This window comes from Micromesistius poutassou (genome assembly GCF_964030765.1).
Source record: "Micromesistius poutassou genome assembly, chromosome: 24".
In the NCBI taxonomy this organism is placed as follows: domain Eukaryota; kingdom Metazoa; phylum Chordata; class Actinopteri; order Gadiformes; family Gadidae; genus Micromesistius; species Micromesistius poutassou.
The window spans coordinates 1,545,468-1,562,967 of NC_140294.1; the positions used below are offsets into that span (position 1 = coordinate 1,545,468).

Genomic DNA, 17,500 nt, shown 5'->3' on the forward strand with positions numbered 1-17,500 from the left:
ACCCACCCGATGTGGAGTCAGGAAACGCTGAGCTCACACACTCACAGACTCTCGCCCCACTCCTCTGGCCCCTTCACAATGGTTCATATCGTCGTGTGTTCTAAGGGTTTATATTTGGTAGGAACTGTTCAGCCCTGTATAGGGCCATATCCAAATGTCCACTTGCCGTGAAAAAGTATGTTAGTGTGGTTGAATAATAACTACATTTTTAAAATTACATTTCTGCTTTGTTTTTAGTGCGGGTTAGTAATCAGGGCGTTTATTTTGATGAAGCAGAAGTGATACGTTTTGTCAGCAACACTTGACACAATCTGTCACAATCTGTATCTTCCACACACACACGGCCCTCCACACATCCTCTTAAAAACGTCAGCGGTGCGACAAACTGGCCCTGGTGCACACCAGAGAAACATCTCGATTCTGCAGTCCTTTGTGAATCTACAACCGCATGTTGATTCACACAAACGCCACGACGCGCTCACACTCTCCTCTGCCTTATTTAGGGGGGCAGCGGCGCATTGGGGCAGTTCACACAAGGTCCCGGATTGACGCACGCACACACACACACACACACACATGCACACGCACACACACACAGGTTTGCACGGTGCGCCTGGTTTAACGGGGGACCATCTGTTTGCAAACGGCAGGTACCTGAAGGGAACCTGGACCAGTACGTGGAGAGCGACTACACGCTCATCTACTTCCACCACGGGCTGACGGGCGAGAACAAGCCGTCCCTGAGCTGGGTGCGAGAAGCCGTACAAGGAGTTTGACAGGAAGTACGTCACCGCCACCCCGTACCCCCGCACCGTAGGGAGGATGAGACGGTGTGACAGAATCGTTAGACAGATCAGACATGAGGCATGAGCGGCCGCCTAGTGGTCATTTGCCGGTGAAAAGGTTATATATATATGAGAGAGAGAGAGAGAGAGAGAGAGAGAGAGAGAGAGAGAGAGAGAGAGAGAGAGAGAGAGAGAGAGGAGAGAGAGAGAGAGAGAGAGAGAGAGAGAGAGAGAGAGAGAGAGAGAGAGAGAGAGAGAGAGAGAGAGAGAGAGAGAGAGAGATGGGTTCTCGTTTTGGTCTCAACTAAATTACGATAGAGATATTCCAAATGATGATTATTATTTTTTTAATAGGTTATAAATGACTCAAATCTGTCTGTCGAAGGTTGAACCTAGTCTTTAGGCCCCACGTAGATGTGTTTGGATCCTCTGCGGTCAGTGACATGGTGAGTTTCTGCTCTGTGTGCGCGCGTCTTTTCCTCCAGGTACAAGAAGAACATCAAGGCCCTGTACATCGTCCACCCCACCATGTTCATCAAGACCCTGCTCATCCTCTTCAAGCCCCTCATAAGGTGAACCACGCCCCCCCCCCTCACCCTCCAGAGAGGAGACATGTAGAGATGTCAGTTATCGTCGGCAGGATTCTGGTCGTGGTGTCTTATTGCTTACAACGTGTGTGTGTGTGTGTGTGTCGCTAGCTTCAAGTTTGGGAGGAAGATCAACTACGTGAGCTATCTCAGCGAACTTGAGGATGTGGTCAAGTGCGACCAGCTTGTCATTCCCGCCCGGGTCCAAGAGTAAGAGCTCTTCCTGTTTCTTCTAAGTAGAGTTTGCTGCAGTAAGAGCGCGTCGTTTTAACATTCATCAGCAATTCCTTCAGCAATTGTACACACTGGACCTTTTAATGAGTTTGGGCTTTATATGGGTAAAAAAAAATTTATATTCTAAATTGATATTGTTTATAAATATACATTACATTTTTGTTTATATAAGGTCAATGTGTTTTAGGCTGAACATGTCCTCAAGTATTGACTTGCTAATCACAGTGAGCTTGTAACAATGGCTTTCAGGAAATTTCAGTCAAAGTTTTCTGTTGCTTATATAAATGAAATGGTACAGTCCACTCAGGGCGAGCCTCTATGAACAACATTGTCACAGTGGTCACTGATAAAGATATCATTCATGATTTTAATCCTTGTTCGCTGCAATGATATCTGATCTCTCTCTCTCTCGCTCTCTCTCTCACTCTCCCTCAAAAGGTATGATAATAAGCTGCGGGCGTCCCTGAAGCCGTCCGCCCAGCCCCCCATGTCCCCTCCTCGCAGCCCCCCACTGCCCAACCAGATGTTTGGGGTTCCCCTCGCTGTGTAAGTCGCTACTGTCGAACGCCCCCCTCCATGTTCGGAAACACCAAAACACACTGGCTCAACCAGGCAGTACAGCCAGTGAAACCAGACGAAACACACTCATGGTCTCAACTCTCAATCTCCGGAAGCGGTTGAGAAATCTTAAATCATTCCCTACTGAAACTAGTTCATGGTCTGTGTGCATCTGTCTGTATCTTATTGGATGCTGCAGTAAACTCTGGATTATTGGTTATCACCAAACAAACTGGAAAATTTGCACCGTGGTAGATTTCTGGTACTGACATTATGTCACTTTTTCGTGTGTCTGTGTGTCTGTCCTGTGTGTCGGTCTGTGTGTGTGTTAGTCTGCGACAGAGAAGCCCAGACGGTGATCCGGTCCCTGTTGTGATGAAGGACACCATCAGCTTCCTGTCGGAGCGAGGTGCAAATAACTTGTTATCTTCCATAACTCAACTTCTCCAAAGGTATTAAAGCCTTGTAAACCAGGGTGCATACTGATTGTGTGTGTGTGTGTGTGTGTGTGTGTGTGTGTGTGTGTGTGTGTGTGTGTGTGTGTGTGTGTGTGTGTGTGTGTGTGTGTGTGTGTGTGTGTGTGTGTGTGTGTGTGTGTGTGTGTGTGTGTGTGTGTTCGTTCGTTCCAGGTCTGGAGATCGAGGGCATATTCCGGCGTTCCGCCAACGTCACACTGGTGAAAGAGGTCCAGCTCAGATATAACTCCGGTGGGTGATTCATCACAGTCATTTTCTTTTGTTCATCAAACGGGGAATTAATAGTCAAAAGCATGTTCAAACTCGATCCCCAATGTCTACCTCTAGGTAGACATTGGGGACATTGCTCCTAAATGAACCGGAACACAACCCAAGTTGGTAACAGCGAATGTATTCCATCGCGCTGGCGTCTGACCCTTTCTTTGTGGCGCCCCCACTGCAACAGGTGAGGCGGTGAGCTTCCACGAGATGGAGGACTTCCACCTGGCCGCCGTCATCCTGAAGACCTTCATCAGGGAGCTGCCGGAGCCCCTGCTCACCTACCAGCTCTACAACGACATTGTCAACTTCGCAGGTACGCTGTCCCGTGTTTTTTTTTGGTAGGAGGAGGAAGTGGAGATGGGGGCTGTGAACCAAGGATTTGAGTTGTCAGCAATCGTAGCAGAAGCAGTAGCAAAATATGCCTGTGAACCTCAAAGTCGGCAAGTTCACAGTAGTCATAATGGTCGGAGAATATGGCTGTCCCCTCGGAAGTAAGTTGGAAGTAGTGGTAGTGGTAGTGGTAGAAGTCATCATCAGTAGATGGTATCATATTAGCGGCAATTATACAAACCATAAAAGATTGAGTTCATACAGTATAAGGTCAAATTTGATGTGTTTTCATCCATCATCATCAGTTTGGTTCCATTATTTACTACCGTTACAGATCTAAAGAAACATTGCTACAGGAATTAATCTAGTGGGAAGTGGGACCTGTTGGCTTGTGTCCTCCTGTTTTCGCTTGTGTTAGTCTCTTAGCTTGTGTCGTCCTGCGTTTAGATTTTGTAGACCTGTGTTAGCCATTGCGAGCTTATGTCATCTTCCGTTTGCGTGTCGTCCAGTTTTAGCTTGGGTTAGCCTGTGTTAGGTGTCGTCCTGCAGTAGCTTGTCGTCCTGTTTGTACTCGTGTTAGCCTGTCTCAGCTTATATTGAGCTTTGTGTGTGTGTGTTCCCCATCCTTCCATAACATGTTGTCTACATATAGGGCTGGGCAATTAATCAAATTTTTTATCGCAATTTCGATTTTAGAGTGAAACGATCACCAAACTATAAATATAGTTTGGTTCGATTTTTTATATATATATATATATATATAGAAATTGCAGAACATCTGGATTCATATCTGGACTTTATTTAATATTTGACCATTTTGTGTATTTTTTTTAAGGGGAAATTTCCAAGTTCTTATTTACAAAGTGTTTTGTAAAACACTGTTACCCTTCTGATCCTCCTGCTGTTAATTTTTTCCCTCCACAGCCGTGCCCAGTGAGAACCAGGTGGCGGCCATGAAGGCCTTGGTGGCGTCCCTGCCCGAGGAGAACTACGCCTCGCTCAGATACCTGGTCACCTTCCTGGCACAGGTACACAGGAGGACTCCCTCCCTCACCCTCCACTTACCGAGAGAGGCTCCTTAACGAGGGCCTCTTAAAGGGCCCTCGTTAGCTCTCCGTCGTGGCCTGGAAATCCAGACCCACATCTAGAACGCTGTAGGGGTCTGGCAACCAGTGATGGAAATGGCCCGACTCGAGAGGGCGGCGCCGTGCGTGCGTTTGAAAATATCACTGCACGCAATTGGATAACACTACGACCAATCAGAAGAATACATGGGGTGACGTATCCAGACCAGCGGAGCTAACCAATAGATAAGACTCTTGCCGTATCCGGGTCGGTAAAACAGCGACGCTTTTGGCCCGCCTATATCAGACACACCGGTGTGATTGGTTAATGTTCTGGGCCGGGGGAATCGGGGAGTGACGTATATTGCGCGTTCCCAGAGTGACTCGCTGAGCAAATTCAAATTGTGCTCTCGCGAGAACGCTGGATTTCCAGGATACCTCCGTCGCACGTCCTGGTTGACGCTCCCCGTTTGTGACATCACAAAATCGGAAAATGTGTAGGGTCAAGTCATCCTCGCCCTGCTACGGTATCACGACCCCCAGTGGTTAACAACGGGGGTCCTGGGTACCAACCCGGGCCTGGTTAGCCTTAGTTTGCATGTTAGGATGCTCTCCCTAAGAGCCAGTGTTTGCGCAACCTTTTCTCGTCACGCCGCCCCCATGCCCGCCGACAGATTTGAGGCCTGTCAAGGCACGTCAGGCTGCGGCCCGCCGAGCCAGACTCGCGCTCGCAAGCGCACGTACGTCTAAACGGGTGTCTCTGTCTCTCTCTCTCTCTCTCTCTCTCTCTCTCCCCCTCTGGTGTCTGACGGGAAAGTAATGTCAACCGAGCATGTGTCTGCAGAGCAGGGCCAACAACGTAGGATGGTATCTGTGTGGTTGAGCCTTTTATGCCGTTACCTATAGGTCTGTTAAAGATGGGGGTAGATTCAAGAGCTGTGTTTTTGAGTGCATTAGATAGAAGTTGCCTAGCCATCCCTCAGCTAATAGTGAGGATGTCTGCTCCTAATTGACTGTGCCCGCCTCTGTATGAGATCGTTTAGATTTTGGAACGCTCCGGGCTTACGTCTGACCAATCAGAGCATCTTTCGGGCTATCTGTCTTGCCCCGTCAACCACAGGCGCAGTTAAATACACGTCTCCGTCGCGGAGACGTGAAGGGAGGGGAGGAGAGTCGTACCGACCGCCGCTTCGACGTCTCTCTGTGTTTTCAGGTGGCGAACAACAGCGAGATCAACAAGATGACCAACAGCAACCTGGCCGTGGTGTTTGGTCCCAACCTGCTGTGGGGGCGGGACAACGCCATGTCACTCAGCGCCATCGGACCCATCAACAACTTCACCAGAACCCTGCTGGACCAGCAGCATCTGGTGTTTGAGTAGAAAAAACGCCCCGCCTCCTCCTCTCCGCTGGCCAATCGGGTGCGGGCCTCAGATATCGTCGCGCTAGTCTCGAGGAGACCTCCGCTCCTCTGACCAAATGTTCCCAGGGTACTTGTTCCTTGCATCGCTTCGTCCGCAGTCCCGTGTTCAAGCGGGGCCACGCGTCCTCCGTTTTGTTTTAGCGTTAGTTTGTTTGATTTGGTATGTTGGTTTTGGGCCCAGTCCGATTTTGCGTTTGTCAGCCTTTTTTCTTTCGTTCTGTTTGTTTTAAAGTCTGTGCCAAATCGCCGTAACCCCCCCCTCCACACCACGGTAACGTGGTTTTGGCAGAAGATATCCACTCTGTTATGACCTAAACCTAGTCTCAATCCATTGCCACAGAGCCCCTGTAGCCACTCCCACCTGGCTCCACCCTTGATGACCCTTGATGACCCCGCCCCCCCCGAGTGACCCTGAACCAGCCCCTCCCTACATTTCACCACCCCCCTCCTTATCTTAAAAAAACAAACAAAAAAGGAGTCTCCGGCCTAACGCAGACGTCGCTCCGATAGATCTGTGTACTGAAACATATTTTCTCGGTGTTAACTACTCGTGTCAGTTTTTTTTCCAACTAGTAGAAAACGATAGAAGCGGTTTCGGGTGTTTTAGACGCCCGTCCCGGGGATTTGTATTCGTGCGTGTGTGTAACCGAATCCCGGAGGTTGTTTCCGTGTCGTCGAGTCTTCTGGTGTCTTCCTCTGCTTCTGTGTGTAAGGCCAAAAACAAAAACAAAAAACGCGAAAGCGCGATTTTTTTTTACGCTCAAGTCAGCACCGACTGGATTCTGTCGGGTTCTGTCGCGTGTTGTCTTCTGCTCCCGGTCAGCCGGTAGAGTCATGGGTTAGGTTTCAGTTTTGTTTTCTTCTTCTAAAACATTTTCGTCCACCTCGGCGTCATTGCGTTGACTTGACATTTTAGCTTGAATGCTTAGCTCACTAGGTTGACTCCGTAGATAATAGTCTAGTTACGCCTGTTGCCTGCCCTTTCGGACACTTTGATTCGGGGTGTTTTTTTCCGACGACAGCTTGATGCGTGTGTCACTGGACCGGTGGTTCCCAGGACCAAAAAAAAATAGAACAGATCGGATGAAAATAACTATGAATTTGAATTTAACTTGAATCACACAAGCCTGTGGGGATTGAGGCAATCTTTCAGACTCTTTCAGACAGGCCAGGTTGTGTTTCGACATTGGGACGTCACCTCACCCATTTCTGTCTTATCGACAATCTATCCGCTTTGGTTTGATTCGTTCATCTGCTGCTGTTGGTCTTTCTGCAGCGTTGGGTGTTTATAGTTGTAGCGCTAAAGGTGTTCCTGCTCTGGAAACCACAAAGACTTTAAACCATACATATCTATCACATCGCTCTATTCTGATTGGCCAAAATCGTTGCTAATGCCACCACTTGATGATAATAATTTCAGCCAATTGTAGACGGGTGCTTGTGTTTGGGGTCTTGTTCCTGTCGTTTGAGTTCCCATGACCAATTAAGGTAAGCACACACACACACACCAGACCAAAGCAAACGGGTGGTTTACTTTTGGTGGCCACTTCTGCTCGTGACCTCGTTGGTGATTCGGTTTTGCGACGCGTCACCTTTGGATATTTCTCCAGCCAGCTCCAGGGTTGCCATAGCGATGTTGTTTGGGTCACCATGTACGTTAAGCTCACGCGCTGCAGCGTTTTCCCTTTGATTTCCTTCTGTTTTTAGTTTATTTCTATGAAAATATACAAGTTTATCCCGCATTCCCTTTTCTTCGTCCATTTCCAAACAGTATTCTCCACTGCTGAGCACATCAGACGTAGTCCGGGCGCGGTCCGTGTCTTTGCCTTTGCCCGGGTGTTGTATCTTAGACCAGTCATGGTGCTCCTTGGCTCTTGTTGCCCACTAGTCACATGTTTCTGCCGCAGAACGTCGGAAGTGTCTTAATGGAACGTTAGGCTTCAATAAGTTTCAAACATGACCCTTTTTTTTTTTTTTTCATCTACCTCTCGACACGTTTAGGGAAGGTCTCTTAGTGTGGTATACCGTAGCCCAGCCTCCAACCGCGTGGCGTGGGAGTCCACATTTGGGCTTTTATTTTGAAAGGGCGTCACTAAGGCCTCGGGCCTGGTATGCTGATACAAGGGTTATTCCCCTCAACACCATGGCGATGGTGAGATGCTCCATGTCCGGGGACTGTAAATGCTACTAGATGTGTGGGTCATGTAGGGTTTCTCTTGCAGCGCACGGCGATACGTCATTCTGGACATCTAGTAAAGCAGAAAAAATAAAAACCTGTAGCCTATTTACGGGATTTCTTGTTCGATATATAGTGTGTTCGTTTTATGGCTGTACGATGGCGATTTTGCTGTAGTGGTTAGAAACAATCTTTTGTGCTGAAGAAACGTTATATTTTTTTGTACCTGCCTGTCACACGAGTCTGATTTGAATCTCCCGCGTGGTTGTATTTCAGACGTAAAAACAAAAGGTTTGTACAAAAGTAGTTCTCCCAACGGGACTTAGCTGGTGTAGTTTGTGTCAGAAACAGAAAAATCGTAGCGCAACCAGCCACTTCGAGTTTAAAGGGCTTTAATGTCTATATTTTTTTCCAAAAATAAAAGTTCCTTCCCACACCCAAGTTAAGAACAAAAAAAAAAAATCGCCCAAGGATACATAAATGGCTGTGGGTTGAGTGACTTTGTGGTGTTCTGTTCTTCTAATGTCGTGACTGAATAATTCATTTTTTAACGCAGAGAAAAGTGCACGACTGAAGGTGAACCGAACTGTTGTTTTTTCTTTTTGGGACTTTATTCCAAAGTCATGTCAATGTGTTCCTTTTAACATTGACATGATAAGTGTGTGTGTGTGCGTGTATGCGTGTGTGCGTGCGTGCGTGTCTGAATTGATGAACAACATTCTTGGCTTGGCCTGACCCCAAAAGGTTTAGATTGCACTACATTTTTGGAATTTTTATAGGGCTTTGACCTTGGCCGTACGTGATTTGAGAAAAAAAAAAAAACTAAATGTGTTTGGTTGTTTAGTGTGATTGAGGTTTTACAGGAAGTGGTTACCACTCAGGATGTACACAATGGCTCACGGACGCAAAACAACATTGGGGGAAGGAGCAAAGCCCTTTTATTAAGTGTATGCATGCGCGTGCCTTACTGTTTTGTCCTCCGTGGTCATGTAACCCAGTGTGCCCTGATATTCCATCCATTCCTATTACTCCTTCCAAGTGTGGGGCTAGTTTGCCGTGAGAAGCCAGTTTTTCGCCACACTATATCCAATCGTTTGTGACATCACAAGTGGGAGTGTCTACGACTCTTATGACAGGTCCACCCCGGCCTGGCGGTTGATTCCGGTCCACCAATCGACTCCTTCCAGCCGGTTGGCCACGCCCACGTTGTGATGTCACACATGTTTTTAAATGGCTCTTCATGGCTCTTCAGCACGACACCTAGTGGTAAAATAGGGGTCCTTTAAAAAAAATAAAAATAAAAAAAGGTATATATATATATATATATATAAAAATAAAAAGGTAGAAAGGCAACCAGATTTGCATTTTGCTCTGATCGCAGTGGTGGTCGGATGGCACATTCTCCCTGACGACGGGAGTGAAATGGTGAATGAATATATAGATGTAGTGTAAGACGGTAACATCTGTATTTTCATCCGTTGAACTCTGCAGGAGGTCAACGGATCATCATTCCTAAGGTGTTTAGTGTATGTTTTTTTTTATTTGAAGTACTCTTCCAGAAACTAGAATTAAATCACTATCCACATTGAGGAGATTATTTGACGAGGCATGTAGTCCCAAGTTATCGTCGTGAATGGCCTTTCTAGAACCAAGTAGCCAATACCTAGTGTTCATCGCAACTATCGTTGACTCCTCATTCAATTGTCTCATTTGTTTTCTCAAATCGACATCACGTTCAACCAATGAGTTCTGCATTATTTCAGACTATAATCGATTGCTTAAAAAACATCTGGTGAGAAATGGCGGCCCAATCGTAATCTATATTACCGTAACGCTTGTTTCTATAGTGATGGTGACCTCTTTTTGGGGTTGTTTCTTTTTCCTCCAATCTTTTTCGGTAACGTATAGTGATGTTATTTCCGTAACTCTGTTTTTCATCATTTACTTTTTGATATGTTGTTGATACCATGTGTCTTATCTGTATGATGGAATGGTGATTTAAAAAAAAAAACCTATGTGTACGACGAATAATTAAAAAAAAACGTGAGACATGTAATTCTGCTCTGGAATCTGGTTTCATATTTGGTTTCACTTCATATTTTGCAGCGTTTACACTTCCATACAGCTAACACATGATTACTTTATTATCCCTTTATGTTTTTGAGAAATAACTTTGACATCCTGAACTCATCCGACCTACTAAGTGCATTAAATGTTTTCAACGCACCAGATTCGCTGAAAGTACATTTAGAAGTAACCGTGATATCGATTCATACCAACTTTTGACATAACAAATCATTATTCATGTTAAATAACCTCAACTCTTAAGTCCAATTCAGATTAATGTTTTACGACAAGAAATAACAATGTATTTAATATAGCTTCAGCCCGTCAAATTATAATCCAAACTTTATATTTTTGTTTCCATCGCTGCAGAATAAATACACACAAACATAACAATCCAGCCGTTTGTGCCATGCACCGGCCACTTTCCCGCTCCTTTCAAAGTAAAAGTATTGCGTTGCGGTCAGTGCTGTGTGAAAGCGGTCCCACGGCTTGCAGCAGTAGCTGGCCTGGGGGGGGGGGGGGGGACGTCTCTGTGCTCCTACTGGCTTCTGAACAAAGACTCTGGAGCCGCAAGCCAAGACCTCCTACTGCTCCAAGACCGTGTCCTCCTCACATGTGCATTCCCTCTCCCTCTGTGTTTGTTTGTTTGTGTGTGTGTGTGTGTGTGTGTGTGTGTGTGTGTGTGTAGGAATAAGTAGATGCATACTGTACGCTGTATGCACTGTCCATATTGTACTATTGCCACGTTTGTGTGTGTGTGTGTGTGTGTGTTTTCGTTGCAGATATAACCATACATAAGAGAGAGAGAGAGAGAGAGAGAGAATAGGGTCCACCCCTGACACTGGTCACACTGTTCCTCCTCTTGGCAAGGCTGTCCAGGAGGTAGTCAGTTACCTCTTTGACTCTCACACTCTCACACTCTCTCCCCCCCCTCCCTCACACACACACACACACATTGATATAGTCCACATTGGAAAGTACCCACAGCATGTACTTATTCACACGCACGCACGCACACACACACACACACACACACACACACACACACACACACACACACCCCTCTCCCTCTCAACAATAGAGCGTTTGTCCACTGTTGTCCATTTACCGATGTGTATCGGGAGTTAAGTGTCGCTGTTAGTTACACAGATCAGTCGATTATAACCCCAGACATCCTCCCTTCTCTCTCTCTCTCTCTCTCTCTCTCTCTCTCTCTCTCAGGCCATCTCAGACTCAGGCCATCTCAGACTCAGGTCTTTCTCTTTCATCTCTGGGTGCGCTTTTGTCTTCTGTTGTCTTCTGTTGTCTTCTACAGTGTGTGTGTGTGTGTGTGTGCGTTGGAGAGTGTGTTATGCATGAATTAAGTTATTCATGTGTTGGTAATCAATTACACACACACACACACACACACACACACACACACACACACACACACACACACACACACACACACACACACACACACACACACACACACACACCTTCAAGAGGAAAGATCAGACTCCCTTGGTCGGTGATCCGATCAGATTGGGGCCAGCATTGTAAATTATTGGCTGCCTCAGCCTGTAGGGCTTAATTCATGCATTTCCTTTTTGTGAGCAAAGACAGGACAATCATGAGTACATCTAAGAAAAGGGCATAGCCTACGTAGAAAAAGCTTGGTTTAAAAAGATGCGCCCGCACAGAGCCCCGCCCCCACGTGGTGGGGTAGTCCACAGGTGTCCAGTGGCGCGAGCTGCAGCGACGACGAGCCGGACCCGCGAAGACGCAGCAGCAGCACCTCCGCACCTGACCTGACCTCTGATATAAAAACCTGACCTCTGATATAAAACCAGCCTTTGGTCCGTTACTTCGTCGCTATAGTTTTCAAAATGTGATATCAGCGTTACCGCGTCTTAGATAGACGACCGCGTGTTTTGTATTGCCTACAAAGAAGATAAACCCCACATATTGGTTGAAGCGCTGACGTCTTGAACCACAGGTGAGACAAGTAAGATGTATTTTATTTTATTTACCTATTTTTTTTCTCCACATGTTTTAGTCTAACTTGGATGTGAACAAATAGTTTGCTTTAATGTAGTCTGCTAATCTTTTACTTTCATAGAAAAATAAAAAAAAGTAGGCCTATGAGAAAGATTGAGTTCTAAGATTATTAGAGATTTGTGTGATAATTGAAAATGCACCAAACGTTGATGTATTTGTATTGATGTATTTTCTAGGCAATGTATGGCATTCTCAATGCACCCGTGAGCCTAGTGTAGGCTATTATATGTAGGTCTATATGAATCATCAAAAGTTAATACAATTTTCAGCTAAATATTTCAATATTATGAGCCTCGTGGGAACATCCAAATTTCTGAGAATTTCTGTTTTGAAACGCAATAAGAATTATGTGGATGGCCTCGCGAGGCTAACGTTAATTAGCCTTGACGTTCATTTATTTTGTTTTTTTAATAAATGTGAATGAGTTCGAGCCGTGTTTCTGACTGTCCTTGTGAATGGCGAGGGGACAGCAGTGAGAATAATGATCGTTTGAGGACCTGAGTGGGGTCCATTCAGTAGCCCACAGTACGACGGCGCAGTGGGCCGACCGCAGGTCAAGAGTTCACATGAATCCCGCTTCCCTCCCCTCGTCCTACTCTGGAAGTCATTCCTTTTCATCTTCTTCTCCCTCTTTCATCCCTCTCTTCTCCCTCTTTCATCCCTCTCTTTCCTTTGCTTTCATCTCTCGCGGCTGACTCCACAAAACTCTTACTTTGAAATATGTGAAGGCTTGTGCATCGTACCATCGCAATGACTGCCTCCATTTTGGAAGCATAGGGGAATTTTATTATTGGTAATTATTATATTCTATTCTTCTATATTGTATTATTCTATATGTTGCCCTGCATTCTATGAAACAGCCATGCCATCTTATCACATTGTGCCTATGGCCAACCAGATCAATCTTAATTCTTAACTTTCCTTTACCACAATTTTTTGTTCATGTAAATTGACCCCCTTCCGTTCCGAGTAGAATAATTGGCCATCAAACAATGAGTAGCAATTAGTAATAGCCTACCCTACAATTACTACAACAGGATGCATCAGCATGTTAGGAGAGGTTTGGCTTGGGTACGACGGGGTTGCCTTGCATCCCATTACCTCAGACACAGAGCTTCAGTTGTTCGTTTTTCTGTGGGATCCGTAACTGATACACTAATCCATTATAACACCAATACTGTACTTGTGGTCCTCCAAAATAAAAGCACAACTCCCCGAAGATGATGTCTTGTGGTACTCCAAAGTAAAAGCGTGACCTGAATAGAACTCTCTCTTGTGGTCATCCAAAAATAAAAGCCTGACGACAGTTAGAATGATCCATTTTGGTCCTCAAAAGTAGAAGCGACTAAACTAGAACGCTCTCGGCAGCCCTTCAAAATAAAAGCGCAACTCAATTAGAACGTTCGCATGGGGGGGAAAATAATAAAAAAATAAAATAAAAAATAAAACAAAAGCACGACTCAACTAGAACTCTTTCGGGTGTTTCCTCCGAAAATAAAAGCGCGACCCCACCTGAATCAACCGTCTGGTGACCCCGCCCCCCCCCCCCCCCCCCCCCCCCAGCAACAGCATGCCGTCGTGGGGGGCCCTGCTGGCCCAGCTGAGCGGGGTCAACCGCTACTCCACCGGCCTGGGGAAGGTGTGGCTGTCGGTGCTCTTCATCTTCCGGGTGATGGTGCTGATCGTGGCGGCCGAGAGCGTGTGGGGAGACGAGCAGACGGACTTCACCTGTAACACCCTGCAGGTGAGGCCCGTCGCCCACGGTAACCGGGCAACGCTGCACGAGGAGGAGTCTGGCGGGGGAATAGTGATAGAGGCTGTTGTTTATTGTGTTGAGTCAACATCGATTTAAATAACGTGAACAATTTTCTTTGCTTCATGTAGTACATCGTCAACATTATTTCTATCAATATTTTGCGTAATTGGCTGCCAACTGCCTCATGGGATAATTTGATTGTAATTGAAAAAGCGTAAAGAGTAAAATACCTTGTTAAACTATTGTTTTATTGTTTTACCAAACAAATGATACCTCATCATACTATGTGGTAACCAGCCATAGTTAGCAGCACATGACCTGGTTTAAGCAGTTATGACTTTATCAGTTAAAGGGTAGGCAAACAGTAAAGCCAAACCTCAGAAACAGCACCATCATCTGGTAGGAAAATGCCATTGCATCTCAACCCTTTTTTTTTATTTTTTATATATCTCTTTCCTCCTCCTCCTTTGTTGTCCCAAGCCGGGCTGTGAGAACGTCTGCTACGACCACTTCTTCCCCGTCTCCCACATCCGACTCTGGTGTCTCCAGCTGGTCTTCGTCTCCACGCCAACCCTCCTTGTCGCCATGTATGTGGCCTACCGTAACCACGGCGATAAAAAGAGACTCCTGCAGGTGCGTGTCAGTTGGCATTTTTTAACGGTTCTGTTTGAACCATTTTTATATATAACAGTTCAACTGCAAGAAGTGACATTTACGTTTTGAATATACCATACAGTGTCAAACGTTTTTATTAAGCACACTATTTCTATTTTCGTGTTTTGTCAAGCCACATATTTGTCTGTGAAAGTAACATAGAAAGTAGTGACTTTTATGTTTTGAATGTGCCATACATTGCAAAACGTTGTTATTAAATTCACTATTCCTATTTGTGTGCTTTGTCAGGACGCATATTTGTCTATGAAAGACAAATACAGTGAACACATAAAATACAAAATAACTCACTTCTAACAAAAAAGCTGCTTGCAATTCAAATTAATGCTGTATTCCACGTCAAATGTTTGCATTGCTAAACAATCTTTGGATGTTTCTTTTGTTATAGTCAACTCCCTTAGGGCGCACTCACACTAGGCAAAGTTGCCCTGTACCGTACTCAAGTACGATTGCCCCCCCCCCCCCGCCTGTGCTCACATTGTGCAATCTCAACTGGGCCTGAGTACGGTTGCCTCTTGTACATGTAGGTTGCGTATCTGTGCGTGTGCGCGTGTCGGCTCATTAGCATCTGTACCGTGGCCTGAGCACACCTACTCCGAAGTGCACTGAGGCCACGGGACTGAGCTGTACTTGAGTACAGATGGCGTGCTCACACTAGCCAAACGATCTAGACTTTAGGGGGCAAACGTACTCGGGCAACGGTACAGATGGCCTAGTGTGAGTGCGCCCTTCATTACTTTGTTTCCCCGCCAGGTGTCTGAGCGGGCCGGCCTCTTTGGCACCCGTGTCTCCGAGGCCGAGGAGGCGGAGCTGGAGAACCTGAAGAGGCGGAGACTCCAGCTGACTGGCGCCCTCTGGTGGACGTACGCCTGCAGCCTGGTGGTGCGGCTGCTGTTTGAAGCGGGCTTCATGTACGCACGCACAGATCCTGGGCTGGGTCGCTGCTCCACTCACTAAGCACCATCTACATTCATAATCTTAACGTTTGAGCCCCCATGCTGTCAGATTTGATCCCATATGATATAATTTGTTCATAATTATTATACTCCAAGCGGGGGGGGGGACCCTTTAATTGATTTTTTGTGTGACGACAGTGGTCGCAGTTTCACCAAAGTGATATTTTTCTACTTAAAGTTAAACTGTTTAGATAAGACAGATTTTTTGGAAATCTGCCCCATATGACATCACAGGTGGGCGCTGTCCACCTAGATGTGTGTCGGATAGATGAGCAACGTTTGCTACGGTCCACCGGGATCCATCCAGCACACATCTAGGTGGACACGCCCACTTGTGATGTCATAAGGGGCCGATTTCCAAAACGGCTCTAATCACACTCACACCTGGTGGCATGTCATGGGACCTTTAAAACAAAAAAATGTCACCAAATACAAAAGTGAAACGCCTTCCATTGAGCATTTAAAACCCCTTTTTTTCCCTTTTTCTCTGTGTAATGATTGCGGGACTAGCGATTTCGCCACATCTAACCCCCCTCCCCCCCTCCGCCCCCCCCCTGCGTCTTCCCGCCGGCCCCCAGGTACGTCCTGTACGCGCTCTACCGCGGCTTCCAGATGCCGCGGCTGGTGCAGTGCGTGGAGTGGCCCTGCCCCAACGTGGTGGACTGCTTCGTGTCCCGCCCCACCGAGAAGACGGTGTTCACCGTGTTCATGGCGTCGGCCTCCAGCGTCTGCATGCTCCTCAACGTGGCCGAGCTGACCTACCTGGTCGTCAAGGCCGTCGCTAGGTATGGGACGGACGGACGGTGGCCGCCGGCGTGCGGTACCGGCGAACGTAGTGGTGGTTTTTTTCTCTCTCGACTGAAAGTACACATTTATTTACGCACATGCGCACGCAATGTGTGTGCGTTATGTTGTGCTACTTTGCGTAGCGTTCAGCTCCATCTGCTGGTAGGCGGAACGTCGGGGACACTTTACAATATGGGTGCATTTATTAACCTTTAATGCAGTATTAAGCATTATTGTGTAGCATTAACATGGGGTTTGGGGTTAGGGCTAAGGGGGGTGGGTTAGAAGAAAAAGGATTGGAGATGGTGTACCAGTGCAACCGAGTATAACAAGAGTTTAGCTACAATACATGCAACCCTAACACTGACCATGACCTTATTACATAATGTAGAAATTAAAACCTTAGTTGACATTAGCAACATTAGTAAATGATGAGTTAACTGTTAATAACTGGCGCTTATTATCGCATTAACTAATAATAAGGTAATTAGGTTATTTATTGTACCCTTACTGTAAAGTCTCACTGATTTATCGTTGTCTTGCTCTGGGCGTCTATCACTGACAGGACCCTCTAGCGATTTGGGATTAAATTTCTAGAATTAAATATTTCTTCCCGTCACACGACAGGGAGAAAAAGGGGAGAAGCTTTGATGCAAAAAATCTAAATATCAAAAGATATATCCTTGTTTTCATTAGATATCCTATATATTGCTACTTTACACCGACCCTGTCAGTCTTGTGTTGACGCGAGGTTATCGTCTTCTTCTCTAAACTCCAGGACGTCTTAAGAGGGCCGCTTCCTGACTCCGCCTACTCCTCTCAGGGGCCCCTCGCTATAAAATGGGCCCCGTGGAAGGGGTCGGGCCCCCATCGCTGAGCTCCGCTTCGGGGGCAGGATAGAGTTGGACTTCATTGATGAATTGATTGATTGATTGATTGATTGATTGATTGATTGATTGATTGATTGATTGATTTGTTGTCCTTACTTTGCTTGAGCCACCGGCCCTTTCAGTGTGTCTGCACGGCCCTGCATATCATAGTTTAAAAATGTAGCTCTAATATCAGGCTAGATGCAATGCTTGTACAGACTCTTTATACTTTATTTGCAATAGTCTCTGTGATGTGTCTTCCATCTGAATTTAAAGTTCTTGTTTTAGTGTTGTTTTTTTCTAATCAAATGTCAGCTAATCAAATGTGACTCAACACTTTCCACAGTAAGAAATACACTTCTGTCTGGTTTTTATCCTTGTTTAGTTTTTTTGGGGTAAATATATATAAACTATTTGCTGTATATATTACTATATATATATAATATTTATTTCAATAT

The 17,500-nt window shown here is 45.9% G+C and overlaps 2 protein-coding genes across 2 annotated transcripts in view; both read left to right on the forward strand.

The window, feature by feature from the left end:
* The window catches only part of LOC311369732 (rho GTPase-activating protein 1-like), a gene marked incomplete at its 5' end in the record, with an annotated part of 9,970 nt that extends 4,148 nt beyond the window's left edge, over nucleotides 1-5,822 (forward strand). Inside the window, 10 exon segments of the mRNA XM_084487944.1 lie at nucleotides 504-761; nucleotides 763-782; nucleotides 1,271-1,357; nucleotides 1,484-1,582; nucleotides 2,045-2,152; nucleotides 2,497-2,573; nucleotides 2,794-2,871; nucleotides 3,086-3,214; nucleotides 4,156-4,259; nucleotides 5,509-5,822. Coding sequence (XP_084344070.1) covers nucleotides 504-761; nucleotides 763-782; nucleotides 1,271-1,357; nucleotides 1,484-1,582; nucleotides 2,045-2,152; nucleotides 2,497-2,573; nucleotides 2,794-2,871; nucleotides 3,086-3,214; nucleotides 4,156-4,259; nucleotides 5,509-5,676 — 1,128 coding nt within the window. The 3' untranslated portion in view covers nucleotides 5,677-5,822.
* A 6,007-nt stretch (nucleotides 5,823-11,829) lies between these two features.
* On the forward strand, nucleotides 11,830-16,961 carry LOC311369733 (gap junction beta-6 protein-like; the record flags this gene model as incomplete). The annotated part of the gene is made up of 6 exons (XM_084487945.1): nucleotides 11,830-11,941; nucleotides 13,567-13,747; nucleotides 14,240-14,392; nucleotides 15,185-15,342; nucleotides 15,966-16,172; nucleotides 16,952-16,961. Exons 2-6 carry the CDS (start codon nucleotides 13,574-13,576, stop codon nucleotides 16,959-16,961), a joined length of 702 nt encoding a protein of 233 aa, XP_084344071.1. The 5' UTR covers nucleotides 11,830-11,941; nucleotides 13,567-13,573.
* Nucleotides 16,962-17,500: the final 539 nt, after the last annotated feature.